Source organism: Xiphophorus couchianus, chromosome 18 (genome assembly GCF_001444195.1).
Source record: "Xiphophorus couchianus chromosome 18, X_couchianus-1.0, whole genome shotgun sequence".
Taxonomy (NCBI): domain Eukaryota; kingdom Metazoa; phylum Chordata; class Actinopteri; order Cyprinodontiformes; family Poeciliidae; genus Xiphophorus; species Xiphophorus couchianus.
Window position 1 is genome coordinate 14,239,195 of NC_040245.1, and position 10,133 is coordinate 14,249,327.

Sequence of the window (10,133 nt, forward strand, 5' to 3'; positions counted from 1 at the left end):
GCTCCCGAAGCCACACCTCCAGTTCCGGGTTCACCATCCTCAGGAATTGTTCCAGGATCATTGTCTCAGAAATTTCTTTCACCGTTGCTTTGTCTGGTTTAACCCATTTAAAAAACAGTTCCTTAAGGCGCACATATAGTTCTTGTGGAGTCTCACCAGAGAGAATGTTCACAGACCGGAAACGTCGACGATAGGTTTCCGCCGTAATCTCATACTTCTGCAATATGGCCGCCTTGACATTATCATAGTCTTCTGAGTCAGCAAAATCCATCAAGACATAAGCACTTCGTGCCTTACCAGTCAATAGGGGAATTAGCCGAATCGCCCATTCCTCTCTCGGCCATCGGCAGACATGAGCCATTCGTTCAAAAGTAGTCAAGAAATGTTCGATGTCGTCATCCGGTAGAAGAGGATGCAGCTTAGGTTCTCTGTGCATGCCGAAATCCCTCTCCGGCCCGACACGCCAAGAATGTTGACTCGTTCCATCTCCTAGATCGTCCATCTCATCCTGAGGCTGCAGTGATCCAGGCTGTAGCCGGTCCCCGTCAGCCTCCTGCCTCAGGTCAGTCACCTGCTGCTGAATTTGGTGAAACTGGTGCTGCACCGACTTCCATCTGTGCTCTTGACGGGAAGCTTCTTTCGCCAGCTGTTGGTCCCGCACTGATTGAGACTGAATAAGTGCTTTCACCAAATCTGCCAACTCTTCAATCTTCTCAGGGTTACTGGGTGCCACGCCCACCTGATCAGCAGATGCCGTCGCTCCCTCATCAGGCTCCAGCTGTTGATCTTGTTTCCGCCTTTCCCTGTCCTTTGTCATCCTCAACTCCACCTTGTGACTCCAGCCCCAAAACTTCTGACACCACTTGTTAAGATGGCCCTTAGCGGGAGGCTGAAATAGGAGTCTGGAGGCAGGGGTAGTGCAACCAACCAGGTGTTTTAATCTCCAACATTTAACAAAGATGACTTCCTGCTTACATGGTCATGAGGTGTCGCAGCACCCGCACCTATTACTTCCTATCATGTGGCCAACATGCAGGCTTTGTAATCCTGGGCAGTACCAATTAACACACTTCTCAAAAGACAGGATAGAACAAACCACATATACACCAAACAACTTAACAAAACAACCAATCTTCAACACATAAATAACAAACATTCTTCATGGTTACATACTCATTTGCTATCTAAAACTACCCTCATATAAATATTAATTTATTCATCACTTCTAAAATACCTCAGGCTTTGTTCCCCCTCTTCCATCTGCACTTGGTCTCTTCCGGAATCTTTACCAGGTGTTCAGGCAGAGGTAAGCCATAATCTACAAACATTTGTAATACATTTCATAATTACCATACCTACTTCATTTATATTATTCCCCCCAGGGGAATACCTCAATACCCACTGAGATGCCCTGCATAAAACACCCAATAAAATACTTCAATCTTATTTGTACCCGTCTCATTATCATTTGCACATAATTAAAGTGTTATCCTGACCAGTAATGAAGACCTTCATTACACAAGACAACATTTGATGGTTCTGTGATCACACCTTGATATTCCAGCAATTCCAAGAGTGCTGTGGGAGACTTTGGGTATTTTTTGACTTTTCAAAGTCTCATTTTTGACTCATTTTGTTTAAATAAAAGAAGCTGCCTAATAATTATGCACATCTTAATAGGGTGTTGATCTCCTTAGGCCCGACCCTTCATTGCACAGATACACATCCACTGTTAAGCTTTAATACAATAAGCATTGAAATTTATCCAGCTTGAAGTTAAAAAATATATATATACCTAAAAATGATCATATGGTCAAAATACTCACTTGCTTAAAAACTTTGCACACTTTGCATATTCAAACAAATGTTGTTTATGTAGAGGTGATGCACACAATGTCTGTTATCACTGTTTTACTTTGTGTAACTTCTCTCTCCTTTTCCTCCCGCTGCCATCTGTAGGATCTGTGTCAGGTATATGTTTTGTTGTTAGCCAGGGCCACATGCAATACTGTGCAAAAAAACCCCAGCTCTTGCTTCTTTATATTTATGCTTCCAATAATAGCGACCACAAACACCCAGATCTCCTCCGAGACCCTCTCCTTACAATCCCTGTATCTCCTCCAGAGTTACAGAATAATTGAACCTGGGAAAAGATTAAATTACAAGCAGGAGCGCTCTGTGTTCCACTTAGGTGACTCCTGACGGTGGTTGATTGTATGAACTTTATTAAGGGCTACAATTGTAAATGAGTATGAGTCTGAAACACACTTTTATTTTTTGTTTTTGTGAACAAATTTGAATTATCTTGCATACTTTTTCTCACTTCTCATTTATTCACTTTTTCTGTTGGACTGGACAATCATAACGAACCTTTTAGATTAGTGTTAACAGTGCCTTATATAATTAAGTCTTGTCTGAATGTCTCTAAATATGTGCCAACGTACCTCATAAAGATCCTAGAGTGTGAATTCACAAATTCAGACAAATATATATGTATCATGTTATAAAAGTTGAGTGTCGTCACGACCCGATTCCTTGTTGGAACCTTACAGTTGATCATGAGGCATACAGTGAGTGTGTACTTAATTTTTGGGGGCTCATCAGCCCCCAAAAATTAAGGCTCATGAGTTTAAGCAATGTGATTTAAAAATGAAATATATCATTTTAGAATTAGTGATAGAATGTTTGTTTTATTTTATGTTTCCTGTTTTTTTTATTTTTATTTTGTGGCACTCTTTATTCAAGGTAAGAAGGACAGAAAGGTGGGGAGCACGCTACTACGCCACACTGAATCCCTACTATTTTTATTAAATAAATAACTTGAAAATATCCCTTAGCGTAAATGATGATAAATTTAACCGCTAAATGTGTAGTGAAGTTTAACTTAAATAAATAAATCTTAATTTTGATTAATATCTCCTGACTTCTTTATGTGATTAAATTCTTCTCTGATGATACTGATTATTTACACGCATTAATAATGTTACACATCAATTTGATAGATAAGGAGGCAGGTCTTCTGCTGAACTTAAATTGTTCCCCATCTTCTCTCTTTGGAAAGAAAAATATAGAGAAACAAGAAATGATTTGAGGCGTTTGCACAGAGCTATAATTTTTCAGTAACTCACGTGGCTCAGATCAGTGATTCAGCTCTGTCGTGACACGCTCCAATGAAAAGCAGAGTTTTAACTGTGCTCCTCCTTTCTTCTTGCCCTCATTAGCTTGGTCCTGCTGGTGTTCCTCAACATGATGCTCTTCTATAAGCTTTGGATGCTTGAGTACTCAGCTCAGTCCTTAACAACATGGCAAAGTCTGCGACTTCAGGAGAGGTACGTCGGCATGGATCCACACTCTCCTTGTGCTTATTATCCACACAGACGTCTTTTGTGAAAGCAGTGCGAAGTGATTAATGGCCTTCATGGCGAGACACAAAACCCAATCAGCAGAGAGGCTGAGCAGAGATCTGCTGTTGTTATTTTCACCACGGTCTGCCACACACACATAAACACACCCCCATATACATACACACCCTCTCAGACATACAGACTAAACTATGTCCATATGGCCGCTCATGTGACAGGAAAACACTGTTTCTAAAATTACCCGTGAATAGCTTTGGGCTTACTGAAACAATTTACCGAACTGTTTATTGGCAGTCACTCCAAATGGAAATAATGCTTCAGCGGCTTCACCCTCATGTTGAAGCCTAAATGCGTGTGCGCGTGTGTGTGTGTTTCCCAGTAAGCTGCCTCAGACCCAGATGGAGTGGGCCCAACTTCTGGAGGCGCAGCAGCGTTACCACGACGCCGAGCTGCAGAAGTGGAGAGAAATCATAAAGTCGTCAGTAGTTCTGCTGGACCAGGTACTGCAACACAAGAAGGGGTTTTACGAGCTTCAATCCATGAGAAATGTCCATCGCTTGGCGCTGCTGTAATTTGACACAACTGGAGCTGAAGGGTTAAACGGCCCCTTCACTAAACACGAAGTCTCTATGGACCTGAGTTTGGTGGAGGAATATGAGACAGGAGGTCTGTTATTACTTCACTGCTGCACCTTAAAGTTGAGAATTCTTTTCTTTCTAAATGCTGCAGCTCAGATTATCTATGATGTGAAACATGAAGTTCAACAAGGAAGGATGACCAGTTGATGAAACTTACTGGACACACATTAAACAAATAACACTGCACAGATTTTAAGAAATTATAAACACTGCATAAAATTAACAATGAAAATGAATGTTTTTAAGCACAACTTAAAGTTTATTTATTGACAACATTCATCTGGATGTTTTTATGTAAAAAAAAAAATCTTAGATGCCTGAAGCTGAAAATATTTCTCTGCAGCTCATTAAAATTTGCCATTTCACAATTACAAGTATTTTTGAAAAATCTGTTGAGGCTAGATCTGAATCACAGTGTGTTACAAATTATTTACACCCCTTGAGCTTTCTCATATTTTTTCTTGTTACAACCACAATCTTGTGAATAAATGAGCAAAACAACCAAGAGGCCCATGGTAGCTCTGGATGAGCTGCAGAAATCCGTAGCTCGGGTGAGAGAGCCTGTTGACAGGTCAATAGTTTACCACAAACCACATGGGGGTGGGTTGGAGTGACCCACCCCCATAAATTGAGAGTTACATTTTGTCACATGACAAAATTTAACTCTTTGGCTAATATGCAAAATCCTATATGTGGAGGAAAACTAACACTGTACATCCGCCTGAATACAAAATCCTCACAGTGTTGCAATGTGGTGGCAGTGTGATGCTTTGGAGAAAATGTTAAGAATCAATTATAAGAATAATTGGTTCTGAATATAAACACCAACTGAGCTGCTTTTTTAGTTGATCTAGAAGCATATGGTTGTAACTTAACACAATGCAAAACACATGAAAACTATTGAAATGCATTGTAATCTGTCTGCTTTGAGACCCCAAAAGACAGTAATTCTGCCTATAATATCCATATATCAGATTTGTTCAAATGCAGCTTGACTATTGTGTTTGAAAAGATGTTTGTAGTTCATAATATTTTCCCTGTCTTTAACACACTGGTGTTTTCATCTTCAGATGAAAGACTCGTTGTTGAACCTCCAGCGAGGCATTGGTTTGAGGGACTACAGCTCCGAGACCGAGGAGAAGAAAAGTCGCTACCACTGACACACCACCACAAGGCCATGAGGGCGTGCCGTGCAATATAAGGACCTGTTTTGTTTGTCAAGACGTATGGAGGCAGCAGCAGGGCAGAGAGGGAGGCGGGACCAACGGTGAGCGGGTCCAAAGACACAGAGGAAAGGACAGTAGTAGTTTCTGGAGCACCCAGAGAGGGGAGTGTTGGAGGTATTCCCAACATCTCTGTGGCATCATGGGAAGACGCGAGACATTCTCGCCCTTTACACCAGTGGGAAACGTTTCCATTCAGCTCTTTTTATTTTCAAGTGCATCCTACTGTAAGCCATGTCAACAGGAGAGTCTCCGAGATAAAGAAGGAACCACTGCATGCATGTAGACAACAGTCCTCAGTGTCAATATGGTCCAGTTCCAGTCGATGTATGTCAGAAAAAAGACCAGAAAAGGAGAGACCCAGTCAAAGGACATGGGTGTCTTTTTGAGTCTTAAGCATCTCTTGACTGTTCCAAACACAAAATCGGTCCCTCAAAGTCCATGCTGTAGCGTCCCTTTAACAAATCTCTGGGTGATCTGAGCAGAGATTCAACAAAACAACTGGTATTCTAGCCAGGAGGTCAGCTTTACTGATCGCTCTCCTTGTTTGAACCTGGTCCACATGGTTCCTGTCAGGGCTGGCTCCCTGTCAGACCAACCTGTCAAAATGTTACAAATCTGTGGATTGCTGAGAACCCAGTTTGTCTTATCAGCATACAACAATCAGATCGTTACTAACCGCTACTTACAATTACGTCTCCTCGTCCTGATGAAGTGGAATGTATTAGTCCGTTAGGACTTGATCCGATTTTCAACACAACTTAACATTTAAATTGGGGACTCTGCAGTCAGGCCAGTAGGGAGAACTGCATTCTTACGTGTTTTATTACTAAGCTGTGATGAAATTTCTTTACAGATGTTTCAAATTGGAAAACATTCTATGAATATATTTGAAATATATAAGAATATTTCACTATTTAATATATATTTCAATATAAATATATATAAATACATGACCTATATTTATTGTTAATTTATGTACATAGAGAAATTCTCAGAGCTCGAGACAAGTTAGAGTTTCTATTGAAAAGTGTTTTCTTCTACGAAATGCATGCCAGATATGTCTGTGACATGTCCAGTGTGCAAGTATGATTCTGCATTTGTGCGATTATATTCGCGCTCCTATGTGTGTGTGTGTGTGTGCGCGCGTGTGTGAGAGATAGAGTGTGTGTGTGTGTGTGTGTGGGTCGTTGTGTGTGCTTACACATGTGTACTGGAAAGTGTGACATTTTTACCATTCCACACTCGTATGTTTCTTACTTTTTCTCCTCTTCTGGCTCCCTGCAGCCAGACTGCCTTTATTTTATTTTGAATGCTAATGTCTTTTGGATAATGCCTTGCATTATTGTCCCACCAGGGTCCAGTTTACACTAGAAGAGTTTTGTTCCAAAGTGATGTATCCAGAATCTGAAAACAAAATGAACTCCTGCTTTTGCAAAAAGTGATTGGTTGTGGAAGTTAACACATTTTAAAAAAAAAATATTTATTAGAAGAAGGTCCTAATTGAGTGAAGAAATTGATGATTTTCCTCATTTAAATGGATATGTAATATTTTGGATGAAAACCCTTCCTTCGCCCTCTGTAAGCAGCTCCATTGTCACCGCTCTGGTGGCTTGACCTCTCTTTGCTGAACAGGAATCTTTTGACATTTTGAGAAAAGCATTCCTTGTTTGAACCACTTCTACATCTGGAATTGCTAATAACGAGATCGTAATTTGGAAAGAAAATCGGAATCCTTCAAATCCTCTTTAAGTTTAAGTTCTAACTGATCAAAAACAACAAATGCATTAGTGATGACACTCTCAAAATGCCAAACTATCCCTGTAATCCAGATTATTGTAATTTCCCTCTTCTTATTTCAAGTGTCTGTTTTTGGGTGCAATAAAAGCATGAAAATAAACGTTACGCAACTAAACTGAACCAAAAGTAAAGAGTAGAATTGCACCATCACAGTTTCTCACATTGTGTTAAATGGAGTGTTCATCATGTATGTCATGTACTATATATATATATATATATATATATATATATATATAGATAGATAAATATCTATATGTAAGAAAGGAGATGCGTTGTAGAGCATCTTTGGAGAGTTTCTTAGCAAAGACCCCCGTACAGCATTTCCAAAAATGAAGAAAGAAAAGATTTCCTCATTAAACAGTGAAGCACTTTAAGGCCTTTTCAGGTAGAGAATAAAAATATATATATAATGGTTCTGTTTAGAGATGAATGTAGAGGAAATACTACACTGGTGATTTACAACTTTCAAACTCATTAAACGTTTTTTTGGGGGGAAACTGAGATCTTTCCTAAACACATCCCGAATATGAAAAATATCAGATTTCTCTATGTTTTTAGGGTAAAGAAGGGAAAAGTGAATTCTGGATGCCCCGGCTCTGTGTTTTAATGGTGGGCATGGTGAAACTTGGAGAAAAGCTCCTTGACTGGATTTCTGCTATGCTTAATGTAATTTTAAAAAGTCACAGAGTTATGATATCAGAGGAAAATCTAGAAGTTTGAATGTGAAATGATGTTCCTTAGGGTTCACTTGTAAAATCCTGACTACCACAGTTAACAGAGAAGCTGTGCTTCATGTAAGTGATGGTGAAGGAACGTCGTGTTTTTCCAAATAAAAATATGGCCGAGATGCTTTAAAGGTTTGTTTTTAAAGGGTATTTGAAGTGTTCATTTTACACAAGCAGGTGTTTTTCATTTAAAATTTAAAATATTGTCAGATAGGCATGGGCCGGGTTGTTGTCCTCGTGGTTTCGTAATCTTAATATCTGAGTTTTACAGTATTATGGTATTTACATAAAAAAAATTATTGTATAACATGAACTTTGTTTATTTATAGCAAAAAAGAAGCAATCATTCTTACTGCTGCTAAAATTATGTAGTTTATACTAATACTGTTGTAAAAATGTATTTTAATTTTGATAAGCAAAAAATATCCACCTGCTAAATTTAGGTGTATTTTTTAAGTAATTATTTTTTTTTTTTTTGCTGCTGCGCTCTTAATAGAGCAACATAAGGATAACAATCTGATATTAACTGGCTAGTTAGTGGGGCTCTCTGCTCCAGTACGGCCTGCACTGGTTGCTTTACAGAAACGGCACTTGCAGCTCGCAGATTGTAGCTTTTAAAACGTTCCAGTCAAAGGAACGATGGGTGGAGCTCTTTGAGTTTTTACTCTGTGATTGCCTGCAACTTGAAATATTTCCAAGCAAATTGATGTTTCTTGTGAGTGAGGGAAAAATGAAGGACCCGTTCTTTGAGCCACCTAACCAGCAGTTCACAGCAACAGGTGGTGGAGGGTTCAGAGTTTTTTTCCAAGCAACTGGAGAAAATCTGATCACCCCAGCAATTTTTCTGGTATTTCCTGACTTTAAACTGCAGGAACGACTTAATGAAAAGGCTTTTAGCTGGTTTTATGACCTTGGTATAACTTAATACCTGTAACCGGTCCATGCCTATTCTCACAGCTTGATTTGGGTAAAACAAGTTGTCAGGATGTATTTCCAGCGTATCTACAGTTATGCAAAATTTGACTTGCACAAACATAAGCAACAATCAATCCCTGTTTGCTTTCAGTCTCTCTTTTCTAGCTTGCACTCGCACAGTTAACCTGTGTTAAATGAATGATTGTATGGTTGCTCTTGCTGCTGTGTAACACAGATTGGGTTTTTTGTTTTGTTATTATTATTTTTTTTATTATTATATCACTGATAAGAGATTGCGTGGTTCAGTGATTGCACCCCGTTCGGCATGGCGAGTCTGCTGTGCTGAACATGCAGCACTGTGTTAACCCAACTGGAATCACGCGCCACCTCCTGAAAACGACCACTGATCAAAACTCCTGGCAAACACTCTTCTACAAGTGTGTCTTGAGATAACATGTTCTGCTGTATTTCTTTTTAAAAGCAATTCTACTGTATTTTTTTTATTATTATTCTAGAAGATGTTTTCATCTCTAGACTTTTAGTGAGATTTATACACAAGATGAGTATACTTTAAGTATATGTTGTGTATTTCTGCAGTGTGCACACAAACACACTGACAAAAGAATCCGGCCTGCGCTGCGCGCGGGTTTTGACTTGCTGATGATTTTTGCCTCATAGAAACCGAAAAAAAAACCAGAAGTGGCTTTCTGGTTCATGTGAAGTAGAAACTGGAAGTATGAATAAAGATTTTTAAAAACCCAAATAAATTGTGTTGCTGTTGTTTGTTTGTTTGTTGGTTTTTGTTGTGGGTGGGAGGTTTCTATTTGCAGCTCTTTAGATTACAGGAAATTCAAGTGAATCGCAAAATTAAGCTGTACAAAACATGCACTGTGCATCATTTGAGGAGATTCTATAAAGAATAGAAAAGACAGATTGCATGGTCATTATGAAATATTCATCTGTCACTGCACTTTAGAATGAAAACTGATGGATAATTCATGGTATGTTCTGAAAGCACTGTTATTTTGGGAATTGATGCTTTTTATAATCTTCCCCGCTGAAAATGAGCTTGTTGTTGTTACATGTACTGCTGTTAACTTAAGTAGTAATTACTATGTAAATGTGTTGATTTTTTTTTTCTTTTTGCATTTACTGAGATAGAAACAAGCTTTCAAACAGTTAAGATGGACACAAGATGTGCTACAGGAAAAAAATCTGTATCATTTTGAAACTTCATTATTATCAGAGCCATAAAGAGCCAGATTCAGTTAATTGGGATATTATTAAATTTAAAATTTAAACATTAAATTTAATGCAGTAACTCAACTCAGTCAGTCAAACACACTAGATAGGTCAATTACACACATGCTGATATTTCTAAGCCTTTTTTCAGAGTTTTTGCTTACAGCTAATGAAAACATGACATTTAGGATTAGAGTATCATACCAATAGAAACGCATATGAACAAAA

The 10,133-nt window shown here is 38.8% G+C and overlaps 1 protein-coding gene across 11 annotated transcripts in view; it reads left to right on the top strand.

Annotated features, from left to right (window-relative positions):
• Positions 1-9,426, top strand: part of gramd1bb (GRAM domain containing 1Bb) — a 112,708-nt gene extending 103,282 nt beyond the window's left edge. For 9 of the 11 annotated variants that reach the window (XM_028045034.1, XM_028045038.1, XM_028045037.1 and 6 more), the window contains 4 exons: positions 1,960-1,971; positions 3,222-3,329; positions 3,742-3,862; positions 5,071-9,426. In XM_028045034.1, the coding sequence (XP_027900835.1) occupies positions 1,960-1,971; positions 3,222-3,329; positions 3,742-3,862; positions 5,071-5,160 (331 nt within the window). In that variant the 3' untranslated portion in view covers positions 5,161-9,426. The remainder of the gene's footprint in view (positions 1-1,959; positions 1,972-3,221; positions 3,330-3,741; positions 3,863-5,070) is intronic. The other 2 variants (XM_028045036.1, XM_028045040.1) reach the window with 1 other exon arrangement.
• The last annotated feature ends 707 nt before the right edge of the window (positions 9,427-10,133 follow it).